Consider the following 20291-nt stretch of genomic DNA (forward strand, 5'->3'; position numbering starts at 1 on the left):
GTCTCTCTCTCTGTGTGTGTGTGTGTGTGTGTGTGTGTGTGTGTGTGTGAGTGTGCGTGTGTGTGTGTGTGTGTGTGTGTGTGTGTGTCTCTCTCTCTCTGTGTGTGTGTGTGTGTGTGTGTGTGTGCTTGGGTGTGTGTGTGTGCGTGTGTCTCTCTCTCTCTCTCTGTGTGTGTGTGTGTGTGTGTGTGTGTGTCTCTCTCTCTGTGTGTGTGTGTGTGTGTGTGTGTCTCGGTATAAATGAGTAGTCAACGCCCAGGTTCGAGCTTAACCACGGTTCCTGCAGTTTCAAATCTCATCTCTCATCTTTTTGTGTTTTTTTTAAGTTTCGGTTTTGTTACCCCGCCCCCAGCCCAAAGGCACTCACACACACACACACACACACACACTCACACACACACACTCACACACACACACGGAGTGTGAGCGAGCAGCAGTTTTTCTTGTTTTCCTTCCGTCGCCTCAGGAGGTACATCAGGTAAATGATCTCACGCTTTAACGCGCAGTCTGATGTGAATCCCGGTGTGGAGCTCCGTCGAGTATTTCCTTCCTATTGCAAATTTTCAATTTCTTTAGCTTTTCTATACCGTGTGGTTTTCCCTTCCTCTTACCTTTGCACTATTCAGAATGTATTTATTGTACATATGACTTATCTTTTCTTGTACTTATTGCACCGTGGGTCCGAGATAAACGGCTTTTCAATTCCTCTGTATGTCTGGAACAATATTGCAGGAATTGACAATGAAGTTGACTTGACTTGAAAATGCATATAAACTTCTATGTCTGAATAGATAAATGTACTTTATTCCTCTGCACAAATTACTCGTCTGTATATGAAGGTTTTACAGGTAGAGGAAAGATCAGGAGTCTCAAAGTCAGATTCAGACTGCACGTGATATTAAGAATAAAAAAAAGAAAAGAAGAGATAATTATACCTACAAGTGTGACTATTATTATCGTCGTCATTATGACAACAGTTAATCGATTAGTAAAGTAACAGTCAACTATTTTGATAATCGATTAATCGGTTCAAGTAGTTTTATATGAAAAAGAAAAAAAGTCAAACTTCTCTGATTTCAGCTACTTAAATGTGAATATGTTCTGATTTCTTTGCTCCTCTGTGACAAAGAACTTAATATCTTTGGTGTGTGGACAAAACAAAACATCACGTTGTGGGTTTTGGGGAAACACGATCGACACTTTTCACCATTTTATGACATTTTATGGATCAAACAACTAATCGATTACTCAAGAAAATAATCGGCGGATTGATTGGATGATGACAATGATTGTTAATTTCAGCCCTAAAGCGGTTTGTCAGAGCGTAAATACAACAGTCACACAGCTGTTGTATCCTGTATATACCAATGTCAAGTGCCTTGAGATATTGATGATCATGATGTTTTTCTCTTTATGTCATTGACTCATTACAGGAAAAGTGTACATTCGTCAGCCATGGCCGCCATCAGCAGCTCCAACACGTGTTTTGCCCTGGAGCTGTTCCGAACTCTGAGCCAAGCGAACCCCGCGGGGAACGTCTTCGTCTCCCCGCTGAGCATCAGCTCGGCTCTGGCCATGGTCTTCCTGGGGGCCAGAGGAGACACGGCTGCTCAGATGTCACAGGTGAATCACGGCATACGAATCTGCTGCGTGTCTCCTCCCCGTCTTTTTTCTTGCACGTGGAACTCGACGTACTTGGCCGAGCTGTGGCACAGACAGTAAAAGGGTGTGCCCGTGGACTCTGTACCTTGAACCCAATAAACCCGCCCAGGATGTGGTATGATACAAATGTGCAAATTTGTATAACCGGTGTGACAATGAACATACAGCAGACATAGGAAATAGTAGGTGTAACTCAGTCAAGTAAAACCTTCCTGTAATGTACAGCAACCAAAACACAGTGTACAGTAACACGGGTGAGGGGCACAAGGGACTGCACATCATACGTTATATTGTGTTTTTATATCTTTAAAAAAAAAAAGATACAGATATGTGACCTGAAAACCGTATTATCGTTGGAATGCTGATTTTAATTGTCTGTTATTAGAATGTTTTTGTGAAAGCACTTTGTGAAGCTACATCTGAAAGGTGCTATATAAATAAAATTATCATTATTATTATTATACGGCACAGAGTTCTAACAAATAATCACTTGCACCACTGTGCCGTCCCATGTCCGATGACTTTCTAACAACAAAATAACTCTCTTGTGGCGTGTCACTTGACTCCGATCTTCCACACAGGCCCTGTCGTTCCGCTCGGGTGAAGCCGTCCACGCAGACTTCGAGACACTAATCGGGGACATCAACTCACCGTCGACATCGTACATCCTGAAAACAGCCAATCGCCTGTACGGGGAGCTTACCGGCAATTTCCTTCCTGTGAGTTTTCAGTTTTCACTGTTCACAGGCTGGACACAGATACTTGGATGAAAAAACGAGTACCTTCCGAGGACGGATTCATTATGTGCCGTCTGCTCTCTGCAGCAATTCCTCGAAGCCACACAGAAATACTACCAGGCGGACCTGAGGCCTGTGGATTTCATCGGAGCTCCAGAGGCGTGCCGAGGAGAGATCAACGACTGGGTCGAGCAGCAAACAGAAAGTACGGGAAAAAAACACACAACACTGCCATAGTTAATCCGGGAATAACTCATTCTCCACTGTCCCTTGTGAATCGGCGTTCGGTGGTCAAGTTGTCTGTTTTGCTCTCAGATAAAATAAAAGATCTCCTGAAGCCAGGAACAGTCAGCACAATGACACGGCTGGCTCTGGTCAACGCCATCTACTTCAAGGGAAACTGGATGAACCGCTTTGACGAAGCAAACACCAAAGAGATGCCCTTTAAAGTCAAACAGGTGAAAAACAAAAGGTCACATCTGACGGTAGAAGGGGATGAATCTACTCACGTAGACTCGTGCCAGTCTTTGATTTTGTCTCAGTCGCCTCGGTTGTTTGTGTGTGTGTGTGTCAGAATGAGACCAAACTGGTCCAGATGATGTACCAGATGAAGAAGCTGCACTACAACTACATCCCTGAGCACGGTCTGCAGATCCTGGAGCTGCCCTACGTGGACGAGGAGCTCAGCATGTTCATCCTGTTGCCCGAGGAGTCCAACAGAGGCTCTGACCCTCTGCTGAAGGTACACAACCCAGACAATGAATTTATATATTTGTTGATTATAATCTATAGAAAACTATAGTATTATTAAGCATATAGCTCACGACAGGCCGTGGTATACGCTTATTATACCACGGCTATGAACCAATCAGATCGCTTGATTTGAGCTACCCATTTTATTATCCAGAATAATTACTTTGAGAGACGGGTACTGAAATGTGTTTGGTCTGTTCTAGCTGGAGAAGCAGCTAACGCAGGAGAGGCTGGACGAGTGGACCAGCAGGGAAAACATGGACGCCGTGGACGTCTTCGTTCACCTGCCAAAGTTCAAGCTGGAGGAAGACTACGAGCTGAACCAGCCCCTGGCCAAACTGGGCATGACGGACGTGTTCTGCTCGGCGAAGGCCGACCTGTCCGGCATGAACGGCGAAGGGGGACTCTTCCTGTCCACGGTGGCCCACAAGGCCTTCGTGGAGGTGAACGAGGAGGGCACGGAGGCGGCCGCGGCCACGGCTGGCCTGGTGGCTTTCTGTATGTTTAGGGAGGAACACTTCACGGCGGACCACCCCTTCCTCTTCTTCATCAGGCACAACAAGACCAAGTCCATCCTCTTCCTCGGCAGGTTCTCGTCCCCTCAGTAGAAGGAACCAGCAAAGGAAGATGTGGGGCCACTTAAACGGCAACCCGTAAAAAATAAAGGCTATTTGCGTTGAGTTGGCCGTGTGTGTGTGTGTGTGTGTGTTCTTCACAACACCTGGGGTTTGCTACGTGAGACAATCATCTAAAAATAACAACAGTGTGGCAACAGCTTCGGGACCAGGCGACAAATGGGAAACCTGCATTGATTTTCAAAATAAAGCAGCCTGTACTGCAACAGACAACGCAGGGAGTTAGGGATCGGAGGAAGAGAATGAAAGACTAAGTGGTGTACAAGTTAAAAGGGCAGAGGAGGCTTCATCCACTTTTTGCAAGAAACAGGGCTAATTGGAAAATGTTTAAAACTAGAGCTGCAACAGTTAATCTATTAGTAATCAAATACTAAATTGATCGCCAACTATTTTCATACTGGATTAAGAGGTTCGGGTAGTTTTTATGAAAAACAACAAACTGAAAATTCTCTGGTTTCAGCTTCTTAAATGTAAATATGTTCTAGTTTCTTTGCTCCTCTGTGACAGTAAACTGAATATCAACTCAAATATATTTATAGAGCACATTTTTAATGTAACAACAGTTGACCAAAATGATGTACATTAAAAGTATCCGGAAGCACTTTTCAGCAGCACCAAACAACCGGATGTTGATGTTTTGTTAACCAGTTTGCTAAGCTAACGCTAGCTGCTAACCAGGTTGTAAAGTTGCAAAATTATTATTGGCAGAGCTGAATCTGGAAGAAATGATGCAGTGACAACGGGTGTTTGCAAATGAACGTCAACGTGTGTCCTGACACGATAACGTTCAATTGCAAACAACCGTTAATGCATTTTGAGAGGCGTGCAGTTAGCGAAGCTAGCGTAGCTACGCTAATGTTAGTTAACGTGGATGTGTGACAGCTGAACTGGAACCACAACACGGACGTTTAGGGCTATTTGGACCTTAATCTCGACATTTGGACTTTATTCTGAACAATTCGACTTTATTCTCGCCATTTCGACTTAATTCTCCAATTGTTAAATAAAATGAATTTTTCTCCTTTTGCTGGGCCCTAATACTCAGCCACATGGCACAAGACGCCCATTGCTCGTGACTAGCGCTTAGGAAGACAACATAATTTTAAAAACAAATTTAAATATAGGTATTTATCAACTGATAACCAGGAATAATTTGATTTGATTTTTTATTAATTAATCAGTTAGTATTTTTTTTTTAAACGGGGGGGAAAACAAACATAAAGCAATAGAAACTAGAACACTTGGTTTATATGTTCGAAAAGGGATGAGGAGAAAAACTTATTTCGTCGCACCCCTCCTGGCTAATAATAAATAAACAGCTCCATTATGTTTAAATGAATGAAACCTGTAGCTCTTAATTAATATTAATAATATATTTATCCTTATTCCTGCCGAATCATTTATACAAAAAACCAACACGGAGACCAGGGTGAACCAAGACGGAACAACAACTTTATTTATCACGTCAAGCGCATCCGCTCCCTTCTTCCGTTCTGCCCTTCACAATAAAAGCCCAACTTAAAATTCACTCAGCATTTGGCTATGAGGCAACTCAAAAAAACAGATTCCAAATAAAATGCAATGTAACATAACTAAAATAGCGACTACGCGGTGGGGGCGCAGGTCCTTTGAGATTACAAACAGGCCCGTTCAGACTGTATGGCTGCAGCCTGGAGCCTCCCGTCTCGTGCCTTTTCAAAATAAAAGCTCGCGTCTGGTCCGCTACGTATAATAATAAAAATACCGTCAAAGATGGGAGACGGGGGGCTCAAGGGCCGCAGCCATACCCGACTCGAGTTGGCTGGAAAGTTCGCTATAGCAGTGCCAGTGTGGGTCGATCGGCTGCTGGTGTTGGTCCCCGCTGCTCCTCTTCCAGCTCCGGGTGATGGAGTATGATGTGAGCCCGGGAGCTCCCGGTCCAGCTCCGTCTTCCCCCGGCGGGGATGTCAAATCCTAAGTGCGCCCGAAACACTCGACTTCAACGACGAAGCGGCAGGCTGAACTTCTGGCTGTTTTCCATTTGGTTAATTTATACAGTCAAGCTAAGAGCTAGCGTTAGCACCGAGTGACTAGCCAGTTGCCTGCTGCAGCGGTTGTTGTGCCGTGACGTACGCGCAGTGGGCGTGTTCTGCCGTGTGGCTGCAGATAGACCTTCTCGATGGATTTAATGAAAACAGAGAAGCGGTGACAACGACGGCGGCGGCGGGGGGCGGAGATTAAACCCCGTACATATACTCTGTAAATCAAACTGCCCTTTCTTCCAGCCTGCTCGTCTCTCTCTCTGCTGCGACATAATCGACAGGTAAGAAGCGGCTACTTTTACTTCTTTTAGTTGTTAGCTCGGCGTTTTCACGGCGCCCAGCTTAGCTTAGCTTAGCTACAGTGGTGAAACGACTGGCAGCAGGCGAGCCGCCGGTGTCATGGCCCAACTGGTTTCCTATTTGACTGGCACCTAGCAGCGGCAGATGTTATCCGCTTCAGTCAGCAGATTCGTCACTCCTTCGGCGAGTATGATCGATCGGTTCGTGTATTTCCTGAGAGGAGCCGAAGGTAACCAGTTGATTCAGGTGAACCCAAATCAACGTGTTCCCCGGAGGATGACATCATCTATCAACGTGTGACGGACACCTGCACCTCTTTTGTCGTGGCTCACGGTGATTATCGAGGACTTTCAGTTTTGAGACTTTTGCTGTGGTGCGATCGAATCCAGTTCAATGCGATCTTGCAAGAATTTTATTTTCTTCACTTTATTTTTTACGTAGGTGGCTGAAAATTAGTGCTTACTTATACCATCATACTCGCCGCAGTAGATGTGAGATGCGAGCCGATGCGACGTGCAAATTTCCACTAATATGTCTGTGAAGGAGTGACGAATCTGCTGACTGAAGCGGATAACGTCTTGACACGTTTTTACGTCTTGACACTTCCGTTTTTCACGTGACTACGCGCATTCTCCAAGACGATATTTGCGCCTACCGCGTTCCATATTTACCTGACGTGGTGTTTACCTGCGCGTGTTCGTGCCAAAAAAAAAATGAAAAAACAGGCGTCAAGTCAACTTTATTGTCAATTCCTGCAACAACAAAAAAAAGATAAGCAATATATACAATTTATAAATTCTAAATAGTGCAAAAGTTAGAGTAAGGCAAAACCACACGGGAAAGAAAAGCTAAATAAATGTACAATAGAAATGAAATACTGTACATTATGTGACATGTACAGGAAAACTAAATAAATAGAATAAATTGTAAATGTGCAATAGAAAGGAAAAACTGTACAGTATGTGAAATATACAGGAAACTGAATCAATAGAATAAATTGTAAATGTGCAATAGAAAGGAAATACTGTACATTATGTGAAATATACAGGCAAACTAAATAAATAGAATAAATTGTAAATGTGCAGTAGAAAGGAAATACTGTACAGTATGTGAAATATACAGGAAACTGAATCAATAGAATAAATTGAAAATGTCCAATAGAAAGGACATGGAGTGCAGATTGAACTTTAATGAGGAAAAGGTCATAATATTACAAGAATATAATGACTCCCTTTGATTCTTTTTTATTGCATTTATCATCCATACTCCTGAACGTTTGCAAGAGGAGGTTCTTGTTATGATAAGCAGAGAGGTCAGATGAATTCTACATGAAGTCATCCATTGTTCACCTGTGTTCTGGGAGCGTCAACCTGTGAAATCTGATCACGTACAGAATAGTTAGAAGGACATTTTATGCAATATAATATACGGTTTGCCACAGTCAGTATTTTTGTGCCTTTGTGTCCAGGGCAATCGCACCATGTCGATGAAGGTGCTGGTGACGGGAGGGTCCGGCCTGGTGGGCCAGGCCATACAGCATGTGGTCAAAGAGGAGCGGGGAGCCAAGGAGGGGGAGGAGTGGATCTTCCTCTCCTCCAAGGATGCCGACCTCATGTGAGACTCGCACCTTCTCTGAACACGGCCGATGTGTAATCGCTGTTAACTGACCTCTCCCCCATGCTGTCCACGACCTCTCCTCAGGAAAGCAGAGGAGACGCTGGCACTGTTCCAGAAGCATCGGCCGACCCACGTCATCCACCTGGCCGCTATGGTCGGAGGACTTTACAGGAACATGAAGTACAACCTGGACTTTTGGGTACGTGCAGGTTTGCTCCTCTGCCGTCGCTGCTGGTAAAGGTTGCGCAGCATTTACAGGAAATGAAAATAAACTAGAGCCTGTACGACGAGGCAGGTTTTGCGGTTTTCGAGATAACTTCAGGTTTTCAGTCCCACAAAGCGGGTTCACCTCGTTACTGAGGCTAATCACCATGGTAACCTGTTCTGAACCGCTAACCTGTTCAAGATAACAGGGAAAAAAAACTGTCAACAGCCCAATTTACGATGGGGGGCAAGTTCAAAAAATTATTCTAAAAATAAGGTTGCGAAAAAAAAGTCGTACTCGTGCAACAATAAAGTCATAATACAGTGGGAAAAATGTTATAACATTACGGAAATAAAGTCGTAATTTAATGGGGAAAACATCACATTTCATGAATGAAGTCATAATTTAATGAAATAGGTCATAATCTTACCTGATAAAGTCAAAATGTTTAGTGATAAAGTCATAAGTTAATGAGGTAAAAGTCATACCAGAAACACCGGCCGACCCACGGTTGAAGTTAGACCCTTTGTTTAGGGTATGAGGGTATCGGCTTTCACTGTCGATAAAGGCTGCGCAGCTTTTACAGGAAACGTTATTTGTTAATCCAGTAATCTGACCGTTACTGTCAGATGATCTGTCCGTTCCTGATGTGTCTTGTTCCCTTTCAGAGGAACAATGTGTACATCAACGATAACGTGCTGAACGCGGCACACGAAGTGGGCGCCATCAAGGTGGTGTCGTGCCTGTCCACCTGCATCTTTCCAGATAAGACCACCTATCCCATCGACGAGACCATGGTACAGTAAAGAGTCTCTGACGTTCAGGCTGCACCACGGCCTGTTGTTGTGTACATGCTGACAAAACTTCTTTTTCCTTTTGTTGTCTTTGTTGCACCAGCTCCACAACGGTCCACCTCACGAGTCAAACTTCGGTTATTCCTATGCAAAGAGAATGATCGATATTCATAACAGGTACAGGAACTCAGTATCAGTATAAATCCCCGTCCTCACTAACACACCTGAAAACATAAACCATGAGAGGGAGCAGGGGTTTATTTTGTTGCTGCTGGTAGTCGAGTCGCAACCGACGAGAACCAGGAAGCGAACTCGGCCATCTGCGCCATCGTTTTTCCGTACATCTCTTGTTTTTTTCTCCTGACGGGGTTGGTTTGAAATCATGTTGATAAAACTTGGTGGAAGGATGGGACTCGGCTCAAGACGGAGCACATCAAATTTTGGCACGGGTCCTGGAATTTTGCATTTTGAGATCAAAGCTTGTGTGTGTGTGTGTGTGTGTGTGTGTGTGTGTGTGTGTGTGTGTGTGTGTGTGTGTGTGTGTGTGTGTGTGTGTGTGTGTGTGTGTGTGTGTGTGTGTGTGTGTGTGTGTGTGTGTGTGTGTGTGTGTGTGTGTGTGTGTGTGTGTGTGTGTGTGTGTGTGTGTGTGTGTGTGTGTGTGTGTGTGTGTGTCACAGGGCGTACTTTCAGGAGCACGGCCGCTTCTACACAGCTGTGATCCCCACCAACGTGTTTGGGCCTCATGACAACTTTTGCATCGACGACGGTCATGTGGTGCCCGGTCTCATCCACAAGACGTACACCGCTAAAAGTAAGTCATAAATCCACGGAGCCTTGGAAGGGACATGGAAGAAAGAAAAAAAAGATATGTACTATTAAACTTTTGACGTGCTTCCGGGTCAGTTCAGCACGGCACGGAAAACAAACACAACAGCGGAGTAACGGGACTTGGTTGTAATTTTCTGAAAGACGTTTCACCTCTTATCCAAGAACTGAAGAAGCCTCTTAGATGAAGGTGAAACGACTTAAAGAAATTACAACCAAGTCCAGTTGCTCCTTGCAGTCCTGGTTAAAATCGTAAGCATTTAGCATTCATTACGTTACAACCTTTTTGCTGGATCTCGCAAAATTAGGTCTCTTTTTTTCTTCTTCCATGTCCATCCCAGGGCTCCACATTAATCAGGTTGGTGTTGGACTGGTGCATCCCTTAAAGACAAGGAGGAAGTTACTTGGATTCATTGAAATCATTCACCTTTTTTCTGCGTGTGGTTTTGTTTCACCAGAGGAGGGAAAGCCCCTCGTGGTCTGGGGCTCTGGAAAGCCTCGACGACAGTTCATCTACTCTCTGGACCTGGCTCGTCTCTTCCTCTGGGTCTTGTGCGACTACAAGGAGGTGGAACCGATCATCCTCTCGGGTGAGTTTGTCACACACACACACACACACACACACACACACACACAACACACACGGGGATGGTGAAGCCGTGACGTGTAAATCACCTGTGTGAATTCTTGTTGGTTGCAGTTGGAGAGGAAGACGAGGTGTCCATCAAGGAGGCGGCGGACGCAGTCGTCCAGGCGATGGGCTTCGAAGGGGCAGTTGAAGTATCCTTTAAGTCCTGCACCTTATTTTATCCTGAATCTGTTATGTATTTGTTTTTTTACATTAGTCTGTGTTCCAGATTTGTGGCTGTACCATTTTTCATATAAATCCGTCAACTTAATCATCTCTGTGGTTACCATAGGGTGTGCATTCAAAAAAAAGAAAAAATAATACTGCCTTCACTTAACGGTTTCAGCTCATTTCATTCAGCAGTGGAACTCAATCTGCAGAAACTTTAAAGTGTAATCCAGTCAGATTTTAAATCTGAATGTGTGCACTGGCCGAGGGTTGTTCACTGTGACAGATCAACATCTCAAACAAGCCACAAGTCTGAGTGTGATTTTTGTGATGGCGGTCTCGAAAGTTGGAAAAATCTCCTCGCGTGAGATTTTATTTATTCCCTTTTTTGAAAACGGTTTGGCTTTGTTGAAAAAAATGTGTAGTAAACGGACTCGGATATGACGAACGCAAGATATTACCGCTCTTTGTTTTGTATTTTTTTATATTCCCTTGACCCTGGACCGACAGTACGACACCAGTAAATCTGATGGCCAATTCAAAAAGACGGCGAGCAACGCCAAGCTGTGCCGCTACCGTCCAGACTTCAAATTCACGCCCTTCAAACAAGGTGGGATTTGTTTTTTGGGTTTTTTTCTTCTTCTTCTCACGTGACTGCGTCTGTGTGTCTGCATCGTTCCCTCACTTCCTCCCGTTTCTCATTCACAGCTATGAAGGAAACCTGCGATTGGTTTGTCGCCAACTACGACACCGCCCGCAAGTGAAGTGACCCATCGCCCCCGATCAAGATGGGACGAGAGAGAAATCATGGTGATGGTGGTGGTGGCTGCTCTGTCGGGTTTGATTCTGTCCCTGGGATGGTTTGCACACTTAGTAGTCGAGACCTGAACTAGTCCGTACGCCTTGAGGCGGGACGTGTCAATGCTCGTTGGCCACATTTCCAGTTGGGACTGTTTTGTTATTTTATTGACCCGAGCGTGTGTGTATTGTTTACAGATTATTTGGCGCACGACATTTTTCCCATTTGTTACTTATTTTAAATATGGATCCTAATAATAATAAATTTCATTTATAGAGCACTATATTGCTAAAAGCAATCTCAAAGTGCTACAGAGTAATAACAAGATAAGCGAAAAATAGGTTTATATACACTATTCTATAAACAAGGCCCCTGGATTCTATAGCTCATCTGAACTTTGAAGTCTGCGTCCAACATGTTTCTCCACAATCATTTACATTGCAGGCATTTTATTTTCACAACCTCTATGTAAGGTTTTCTGAGTTTTAGTCACTACAGTAGCCTTTCAAATGTTTTCAGTCTTAAGAAGTTTTAGTTGGTCATGGTTTGTCCAGGATAACTAATTTCAGCGGCACGTTTTACCACTGGAGGACCTGAAGGGGGTTTGGGACGTCTAATGAATGACATGGGTTTGATTTGTTTTGTGGTCGGATAGTCGAAGGCTACGGCGTCTTCCCTTTCCTTACGCTGCACAAAATAAAATGTATCTCGTCACGTGCTGCGTTTTTCATTCCTTTTCATTTAAAATGAGAAGCAAGTGTGACACTGCTCTAAAACACCTATTTACATTCATAACCTAGTCAAATATTTAAAAAACCATTCTAAGAGAAAAAAAACACCCTCATACTATACAGTATCTCTTACTTATATATACCACAAATCTCAGTACAATGAATATCCCACTCAAAAAAAAAAAATCACCCTCATCCCAATATCCTTTGAAAAAAAAGTGTCGTACCTGAATTATGTTTTGTGAGCTGTGAGAATGTTAGAAAACATGTACAGGTGGATTCACAGGTGAAGAAATAATTTATTCGCTTAAAAATGTACATTTAAAAAGACTACAACATGAAAATAAAAATATGAAAGCACATTTTTTAACGCAAAGCTGAAGGACTGAACCTAAGGCCAGTGACGCTTCACTCCCCTCGACCACAGACAGTGGAACGGTCGGAACGTGTTCAGGAGTGAACGTAGGAGGCGTGTCCTCCTTCGTGGACTCGGCAGTACTCCTGTCCCAGCACGGCTCTCTTCTTACAGGCCTTCCCCGTCTTGGTGATTCCATTGCACAGCTGACGGCCCGACACAGAGCTGCCACGGGACGAGAGGAAGAAAATCCTGATCAGTTTTGTTGCGTAGAAGCAATCCAGATTTGGTCACATCTGTAAAAACAACGACCTGTTGCTGACGAGCGACGGGGTCGGACTCGCGCTCCGGGAGTCATTCGCGAAATCGCGCGAGTCGTTCACAGCGTCAAAGATTCCCCCCAAGTTCCTCGGAGGTATGTTGTCAATCGGAGGCTACGGGAGAAGAAAAAAAGGCCACAAGATTTGTTATTGCATCTCAGTAGAGAGTCCAACAGTCCCATTAAGGAACCACACACACATCCACAATCTTTATTATATCCTTCCCTGTAAATATGACTCATTTTTTTTCCGTCAAAATATGCCCTGAGAAAATTACACACACACACACACACACACACACACACACACACACACACACACACACACACACACACACACACACACACACACACACACACACACACACACACACACACACACACACACACACACACACACACACACACACACACACACACACACACACGTGCTCACCGCTGTTGACTGGAGCCGCGACGAGAGTCTCGGAGTCGACTGGTTGTCGGATCCGCCGATTATCGGCACAAACCTGGACTCCGGCATCGGCTTCCTGTGACGAGGAGGAGGAGACACTGCGGACATGCCGAGGTTTCCTGCACGCGAGGACGGGACCCGAGCAAACATTCAGTCAGGAAAAAAACTCCCGATGGGATTGTTTCTAAATTTTTCAAAAATCCCCTCACCTGACAGGAAGCTGTCGTCGCGCTCCACGAGCTCGTCCGTTTCATCTCTGATGAAAGAAGAACTGCATCAATCAAATCCACTTCAAGAGCACAGATCTTGTATTGCTGCACAATTGCTGACATTTCATTTTACTAATAGCAAGTGATCAGATGTGGTAAAAATCAGTCTGTGTGTGAAGCGTTCTGTTCTTTCCCCCCACCACCGTACAGCGAAGAAGAATACCAATGGTCTGAGCCCAATCAGAGAGAGAGAGAGAGAGAGAAGGGGCGGGCCTTTGTCTCCGATTGGCTCAGACCGTTGGTATTCCTCTTCGCTGAAAAAGAAAATCGGGCCTAGTTTGGGATGGGCATGAAACGGGGCTAAATTATGAAAGACATGGCGTATCAATGAGCTACAACGTAACATCATTAAGGCCTCATTCTCAGCTGCGACGTGTTCTCATCGGACCGGACGATCAACAGGAAATGAAATCTGTATGATTATAATCATAGCTGATAATCGCTCCAGAGTCATGTTTCAAGCAGGAGCTCGTACGAGCACCTTAAATGAAAATGTCCGATTCCATCGGCGTAAATCAACCGTCTTGTTGGTCGAATGAGTTCAGACGTTGGGAAGACGTCACCCGAGGGTCCTCTTCCGTTTTACTTCATATGTTCTTTTAAAAACATTTTTGACTTTTAAATCAGGAGAGTGTGGTCACCAGCTGCAGACTCACTTCTGCGGAGTGGAGGACGGTGGATACGAGCGGCAGGATGGAACTTGGTGCCTCTGCGGCTCCGCTGCAGCACACGGGGCCAGCGGCAGCGGGGCCGCCGGCTTGCCTCCGAGACGGAAACACGCCCACAGCCGATTGACGAACCAGTGACCTGCAACACACGAGAGACGCGCCGTGACCAAACATTGGAGAGAGAAGATGAACAACATCGGAGACGTCTTATTTGCGGCGGCGTCGTTGTCGTTGAGGTCGCGTACCCAGAGAGAGCGCGAGCAGCAGCAGGCTGAGGCCGCGGAGATCCAGCGCCGGCTGCTGGTGGAGCTCGGCCGCCGCGTTGAGCGGCACGGTGAGCAGCAGCACCGCTCGGGAGAAACCGGGACAACGCAGGAACGTCAGCAGCACCGCGCACAGCACGAAGTAGGTGGCGTGCGCGACGCACGTCCACATGGCCGTCAGGCTCAAACCTGTTCGCACAAGGGAAACATCATTGATCACGTGGAGCATCTCATATTGACTGTGGACACGGTCGGCACTATATTTTCAAAGACTGGGATGTTAATGAGCAAACACACGACACTTTGACTGCGTTTTTTTTCTTCTGAAGTGGAGTCCGCGGTACTTGACGCACCTCATTCACTGAAAACCTTCGGACTTCTCCCAGTTTGGTACGAAGCAAAATTGCAGGCGTTAAAGGCTCCGGACCAAACTTTGGTCCGAACAAAAGAGAGATGTGTGCTCGGCCCGGATCACTCGGACCCGCCGCTCGGTGTCGTTGGCAGTGTGAACACTATTTTTTGGGATGGTTTCGGACCAATCACAGGAAGTCAAATTAGAAGGCAGCTGAAGCGATCATAGAAGAAGAAGAAGAAGAAGAAGAAGAAGAAGGTTTCGGGACGTTGGTCCCGTCTTCCTTAGTGTTAAAACAGACGCCCTTCCACCGTTGCCCTGTCGGTGCGGCCGCGTCCGGGTCTCACCTGCCCAGCCCAGGTAGCCCTGGATCACGTGGAGTCTCTCCCCTATGCGGCGCTGCATGTCGTCCATGTAGTGCAGCATGAACCCCAGCGTGCTGTTCATGCGCTCCAGCTTGTCCATCAGGTCGGCGTAGTACTGCGACGTCTGGTCCTGGTACTGCAGGAACTCCGACATGCTGTGGTCTGCTCGGCCGCAGGGGATGTTGGAAGAAGGGACAAATTCAAGAGGGCACGGATGTGAGCGATGCGATGGCTTGATTGAGACGCCTGTTTTTTTTTTTTATTACCTATCTTCTGGTAGATGTCTTGAGCTTGGTGTCGGACGTCAGCGAGGTCCTTGACGATGGCCCTGTGGCCGTCCTGCACCTCCGAGCCGTGGACCTGCAGATGCTCGCTCACGTTCTCTAAAGAGAAGGCCGGGACGGGAGGGTGAACACGAGTTCGGACGAGATCACCGAGACATAGGAAAAGAGATGATGGCAAAAACACGTCCGACTCAAAGAAGCTGGGGATATAATCATGTCCAAACAACAAGGTTGTCTTTGCGTTAGCAGGGTGTTTCAGATTTCAATGAAACGTTGGAGTTCCGGGTCCGGAAGCCTGCAGCCTGTATTCTCTGTAATGACCAGCAGAGGGCGACTCCACTGGTTGTTTCTATAGAAGTCGACGAGAAAACGACTCGACTTCTCGATTTTGATTTATAAACGTCAGTTAAACATTTTCCTGAGGAGTTTATGGTTCAATCTCTAGTTTCTGAGTCTTCTTCGACTCAGCACGATGTTCATTTTGTACATTATGGTCTAATTTAGAGTTAAAAACTCTACGTCCCGTTAGGGTTAGGCTTCAAGTTTTCTCATGAAATACTAAAAATGATCCGGCACAGGTGTCCTATAATTATTTATCATGATGTGAAATATGAACAATTTATGTAAACGTATTGTATTAACAAAAAAAAGCTGTTGGGTTTTCCCTGTAATATTGTAATATTGACCTCACTATGTAAAGGGCCTTGAGACAATGTATGTTGTGATATGGCGCTATACAAATAAAATGGAATTGAATTGAAAATCAAAGAAAGTACGTGAGATGTTACGTCGTCAAAAATCTTCTGAATTCCAGGAGGCGTGACAACGCGCTCTGGGAACCGTGTTCTCCACAACTGACCCATTCTCTTTGTGATGCCCTGAATGAGCCGCGCCACCAGCTCCTGTCCGGAGGCGATGAGGGCCTTCTCCTGACCCAGACGCTCCAGGTTGTTCTTCAGCGAGCTCTCCATTTGCCCCTGGCCTTCGGACAGCCGCCCCTGCTGGCTCTGCAGCGCGCTGTGGCCGTCCAGCAGCTTGTCCAGGGAGGCGGCCGTCAGCTCCCGCAACTCCAGCTGGCCGTCCTGTTTAAAAAGAATCACACCACGATCCACAAAAAGTGTCCACTGGCAGAGAAGCTGCAGCAAACCAACAAGGGCGGAGACAGAGAACCCGGCCCCACCTTCAGGTCCTTCATGGCGTCCAGCTGGCTGGTGGCGGTGGAGATCAGAGCGTTGACCGTGAGCTCGGCCCGGCGCCGGAACAGCTGCTGGCGAGTCGCGTAGCAGACGGAGCGCGCCCGGTTGCTCACTATGTGGTAGGCGTTCCACGTGTCCGAGTCCATGTCCGCCGTGCACTCCTTCAAAGACTGACATGTCACATCATGTCAACGCGGACTCATGGGCGGGGGGGGGTGGGGGGGGAAATACCTTTTTTCGCAGACAAAACCTTCTTGGCGGGTTTACCATTTGGTCTGTGCAGGGGAAGGTCCCACGGCCCTCGCTCTCCGCCTGGCAGTTGAACAGTTCCGCGCCGAGCTTCGCGAGCTGCTCCTCCGAGAGGCTGTCGCAGCTCGCCCGCAGCCGGGCGACCACCTGCGACAGGAAGGCAACCACAGAGACAATGAAACGCAACACTTTCATGTCTAATTTGATATTAAAGGAGGAGGGGGGAGGCATTTTTTGGAGCAAGAATACAAAATGCTTTTAGTGGAAGCTTCGCCGACGTGTTTTGTGTCGTAGATATTTGGGATTTAGACTTTGAAATCGGAAAAACAAGACCTTTCAAATCCCCCCTGACTTTTTCTTTACTTTCTGACATTTGACAGAAAACTTGACTGACCAGTATATTGGTTGGCTGATAAAAATATGAGCCTTTCATGGACATATCAGTATCGACATTTATGTTTGCTGATATCAAATAGAAAAGAAGAGAATACCTTTATTGTCATTGTATTGTAGCAAATACGACTGGTTGGCGTGTAATATATGTATATATATATATTTATATCAGGTTTTTTTTACTGATATGAATTATTTTACAGAATAAACTATGCAGACAAAACGTGCATTTATGTTTACATTTTACGTTTCCTAAAAAAAGAAAGTAGAAATGTTTTTCCGGAATTAAAGTAATTTATATTTGGTTGCATTTGTGTTTCCATTTTGATAAAGTTTATGGTTCAACTAAAATATCAAGCCTCAATTACATTTCTTTTTTCATAAAGGTTTGAGAACGACATTCTAGAAATTATTGACAGATTAATATATATATATTTCGGCCGATATAATTTACCGGAAATCTTTTACTGCCTAATATCGATATTGGCATCGGCCCCCAAAAATGCATATCGGTCAGGCTCTGCTTTATAGTTTATGTAAAAATATATATATATTTTCTTCATTCAAGGTCTATATATCTCAAAGCATTTGTGTTTTCTTTGAATTCATGGTTATTTATAATAAAGTTTATGGTTGAACTGTAACTGTGACATCTTAGGAATCTTTTAAATTCTTTTCACAAATTTTGCCCGATATATTTATTTACTGTATTTTTTTCCTTCCCAGTATTGGTATTTGCATCGACCCCCAACAGAAAAACCAATCGGCAGATTCCCCCGGCAATGAGTGTACAAGGAGCATTTTGACCTTGTGGTGACATCCGTCCAACGGGCTCAGCTCCATCTGCTTCGCCTCGGCCAGAAACTTCTCGTCCACCGTGGCCATTTCAAACCGAGCGTCCTTTGCGAGAAGCGCCGGAGCGACGTCAGCTGCTGCTGGAGGAGGAGGAGGAGGAGAAGCGGGTGGAGCCTCCGTCCGCCGCAGCCAATCAAACAGGCCACTGGCTGCAGGACACCGACAGGCCAACGCCACCATCAGCAGGAGACAACGAAGGCGGCGGATCGGGAGACGGCCCATGTCTGGAACAGAGCACGATGAGAGAACATGTCGCTGCCAGATTTTGCCCATTAGTTTCATTATCGATTAATCGATTAGTCGTTTGGTTCATGAAATGGCGAAGAACGGCGATCGTGCTTTCAAAAACCCTGAGATGATGTTTAGTTTTTGTCCACACACCAAAGATATTTAGTTCACTCTCACAGAGGAGCAGAGAAACCAGAAAATATTCAAATTCAAGAAGCTGAAATCAGAGAATTTTAACCTTTTTTTTTTGCATAAAAAACAACTTTGACCGATTAATCGATTATCAAAAATAGTTCTGCGACGAATATAGTAGTCGATTACTAATCGATTAACTGTTGCAGCTCTCTGAGTGCTCTTGTTTGTTTGTCAGCAAGATTACGCAAAAAACGAATTTTTCTTCTTCTTCTTGATGGGACATATTAAACGTTGGCACTAATGGGTCCGGACAAAGAGGCAGAACCAGGATTTTTCTTTTTTCAGCGCATTCTGCGACATTGTGAGACCAGGCGGTGGTTTTTTTGGGACATTTCGACATTTCCACCAATGATTCCCAGGGAATGATTCATGGATCTTGAAGAAAGAGGAGAGAGAAAAGAGTGCGTGAGAGACTGTTGGGCCTCGGTTGCAGGTTTATGAAGTCGAAGTTTAACAAGGTTCGGATCGGCGCATCATTTCTTTTTTGTAAACAATAAGAAAAACACATTTTTGAGTGGAGGGTGGAACTTTTAAAAAACAACCGTACTTAAGGAGTTTGCCACTAGATGGCAGCATCGACACAACCACCGTGTTGGATCTACACATAAAACATTCATGATCTGCAGCATTCTGGATGTGGTGTGTATGATGTTTGATCTTTTTTTTTTTAAGATGGAGAGAGCTGCACATGGTTGTAAACATGAAGCAATAATAAAACTTTCATTCATTCATTCATTCATATTGAAGGTGGTCCACACTGAGACTTGCCCAGACATGTCTGCTCTCCCCCTGACACTGCCTCTATTGAAAATCATGAAGGGGATGAAAAAAAAGAAAGAACTATAAATAATATTTAAAAAAACGAGGAGCAGGTAAATTGAGAAAGATGTTCATATATATGTTTGTTATCAGTGTAGTTTAAGCAGGAGAGATTTTTTTTTCAAATGCACAAAAGTTTGGCCTGTTCCTTCTTCAGTGCACAAAAGAAAATAGAAAAACAACACATTTCTAACTTTTCATCGCAGAGACCACTTTTTTTAACACAAATATGCAAGTAGGATGAATTATGGACATGAAAAATCAACTGGTCGTTCTTCACACGCTGGATTAAATTCATCGTTCTCACTTGTACCTGTCGTTCTCACTTGTACGTGTCGTTCTCACTTGTACCTGTCGTTCTCACTTGTACCTGTCGTTCTCACTTGTACGTGTCGTTCTCACTTGTACCTGTTGTTCGAACGTGCACGACGGTCGTGTGGCGCCCGGTTCTCCCGCACAGCTGATCGGAATGACGGAGAAACGTCTGATCGTCCAGAGCCGTTTAATGAGAGTCGCGACAGCGGAAGTTCCGATACTTCCCGGAAGTTCCTGGCGTCACATCGAATTCAATATTAAAGAAATAATACAGATGAACTCAGGACATGTGGGATATAGAGCAGTATTTATGTTATTGGAAGAGACCGGGATTATTAGAAAAATATAGAGGTTGTTTTTTTAAAAAATTATTTAAATTTGTTTGTTTCTGGTTTTTTTTTGTTGTTTTGTATTGTTTTCAGTTTTTTCTCGTACAGTAGAATAGACCATTCGGGTCCACACTCCATTTCAGAAGGTGGCAGTAATGAACATCTAAAAGTTGTTTGCCAACCGCCACAAAAAAAGGAAAAGAAGAAGAAGAAGTTCTTGGCGTGCGATTTTGAATCCATTATTCAGAGCGACAGAACTGCGATTTTTGGCAGTTATTAGTCAATGAATGTATCGTGTGGAAGATATGTTGATTTGCTGGGTGTACACAAGTCTGGCCTAAGTCCCCTGTCAGAAAGACTGCAGCAATCCAAGAGTTCAGCGAACCATCTTTATTCACTCTGTGGTGTTATGTTATGTTGTGGTTATCTGAAGAATTAGTTTCTAAAGAAACACAGATGAAACCAAACGAACACAGTATGATGGTCAATTGCACCAAACATCCACAAG

The 20291-nt window shown here is 44.9% G+C and overlaps 3 protein-coding genes across 7 annotated transcripts; 2 read left to right on the plus strand and 1 right to left on the minus strand.

Annotated features, from left to right (window-relative positions):
- Positions 1-322: 322 nt before the first annotated feature.
- On the plus strand, positions 323-3832 carry serpinb1 (serpin peptidase inhibitor, clade B (ovalbumin), member 1). Its single transcript, XM_035648861.2, has 7 exons — positions 323-478; positions 1434-1623; positions 2244-2381; positions 2487-2604; positions 2715-2857; positions 2974-3141; positions 3356-3832. The coding sequence occupies exons 2-7, from the start codon at positions 1456-1458 to the stop codon at positions 3758-3760; spliced, it is 1140 nt and encodes a 379-aa protein (XP_035504754.1). The 5' UTR covers positions 323-478; positions 1434-1455; the 3' UTR covers positions 3761-3832.
- Positions 3833-5505: 1673 nt separating this feature from the next.
- Positions 5506-11858, plus strand: LOC118318839 (GDP-L-fucose synthase). Of its 3 annotated transcripts, XM_035648864.2 has the most exons (11): positions 5506-6089; positions 7577-7722; positions 7810-7924; positions 8599-8727; positions 8828-8901; positions 9402-9535; positions 9891-9907; positions 10008-10139; positions 10250-10329; positions 10856-10955; positions 11054-11858. In XM_035648864.2, the coding sequence occupies exons 2-11, from the start codon at positions 7589-7591 to the stop codon at positions 11057-11059; spliced, it is 921 nt and encodes a 306-aa protein (XP_035504757.1). In that variant the 5' UTR covers positions 5506-6089; positions 7577-7588; the 3' UTR covers positions 11060-11858. The 3 variants fall into 3 exon arrangements, with proteins under 3 accessions (XP_035504757.1, XP_035504755.1, XP_035504756.1); XM_035648862.2 differs by lacking the exon at positions 9891-9907 and having other exon boundaries at positions 5519-6089; XM_035648863.2 differs by lacking the exons at positions 5506-6089; positions 9891-9907 and adding an exon at positions 6284-6441.
- Positions 11859-12154: 296 nt separating this feature from the next.
- bmb (brambleberry) lies at positions 12155-19700 on the minus strand. 3 transcript variants are annotated; one of them, XM_035648854.2, is made up of 13 exons: positions 19548-19700; positions 17850-18121; positions 16668-16796; positions 16385-16570; positions 16064-16286; positions 15187-15303; positions 14903-15082; positions 14186-14392; positions 13929-14079; positions 13213-13259; positions 12986-13122; positions 12543-12664; positions 12155-12455 (listed from the first exon to the last, which is right to left on the minus strand). In XM_035648854.2, the coding sequence occupies exons 2-13, from the start codon at positions 18117-18119 to the stop codon at positions 12326-12328; spliced, it is 1899 nt and encodes a 632-aa protein (XP_035504747.2). In that variant the 5' UTR covers positions 18120-18121; positions 19548-19700; the 3' UTR covers positions 12155-12325. The 3 variants fall into 3 exon arrangements, with proteins under 3 accessions (XP_035504747.2, XP_047192922.1, XP_047192921.1); XM_047336966.1 differs by having other exon boundaries at positions 19491-19625; XM_047336965.1 differs by having other exon boundaries at positions 19453-19599.
- Between the last annotated feature and the right edge of the window lie 591 nt (positions 19701-20291).

The sequence above is a fragment of the Scophthalmus maximus genome, chromosome 13, assembly GCF_022379125.1.
Source record: "Scophthalmus maximus strain ysfricsl-2021 chromosome 13, ASM2237912v1, whole genome shotgun sequence".
Lineage (NCBI taxonomy): Eukaryota > Metazoa > Chordata > Actinopteri > Pleuronectiformes > Scophthalmidae > Scophthalmus > Scophthalmus maximus.

Coding starts and splice junctions, on each gene's coding strand:
- bmb (XM_035648854.2), bottom strand. CDS start 18,119: ATGGGCCGTCTCCCGATCCGCCGCCTTCGTTGTCTCCTGCTGATGGTG. Junction 16,571..16,667: donor TCCCCTGCACAGACCAAATG/GTAAACCCGCCA, acceptor GTGACATGTCAG/TCTTTGAAGGAGTGCACGGC. Junction 16,287..16,384: donor ACGCCATGAAGGACCTGAAG/GTGGGGCCGGGT, acceptor CTTTTTAAACAG/GACGGCCAGCTGGAGTTGCG.
- serpinb1 (XM_035648861.2), top strand. CDS start 1,456: ATGGCCGCCATCAGCAGCTCCAACACGTGTTTTGCCCTGGAGCTGTTC. Junction 2,382..2,486: donor TTACCGGCAATTTCCTTCCT/GTGAGTTTTCAG, acceptor TGCTCTCTGCAG/CAATTCCTCGAAGCCACACA. Junction 2,858..2,973: donor TGCCCTTTAAAGTCAAACAG/GTGAAAAACAAA, acceptor TGTGTGTGTCAG/AATGAGACCAAACTGGTCCA.
- LOC118318839 (XM_035648862.2), top strand. CDS start 7,589: ATGTCGATGAAGGTGCTGGTGACGGGAGGGTCCGGCCTGGTGGGCCAG. Junction 8,902..9,401: donor ATGATCGATATTCATAACAG/GTACAGGAACTC, acceptor TGTGTGTCACAG/GGCGTACTTTCAGGAGCACG. Junction 9,536..10,007: donor CAAGACGTACACCGCTAAAA/GTAAGTCATAAA, acceptor TTGTTTCACCAG/AGGAGGGAAAGCCCCTCGTG.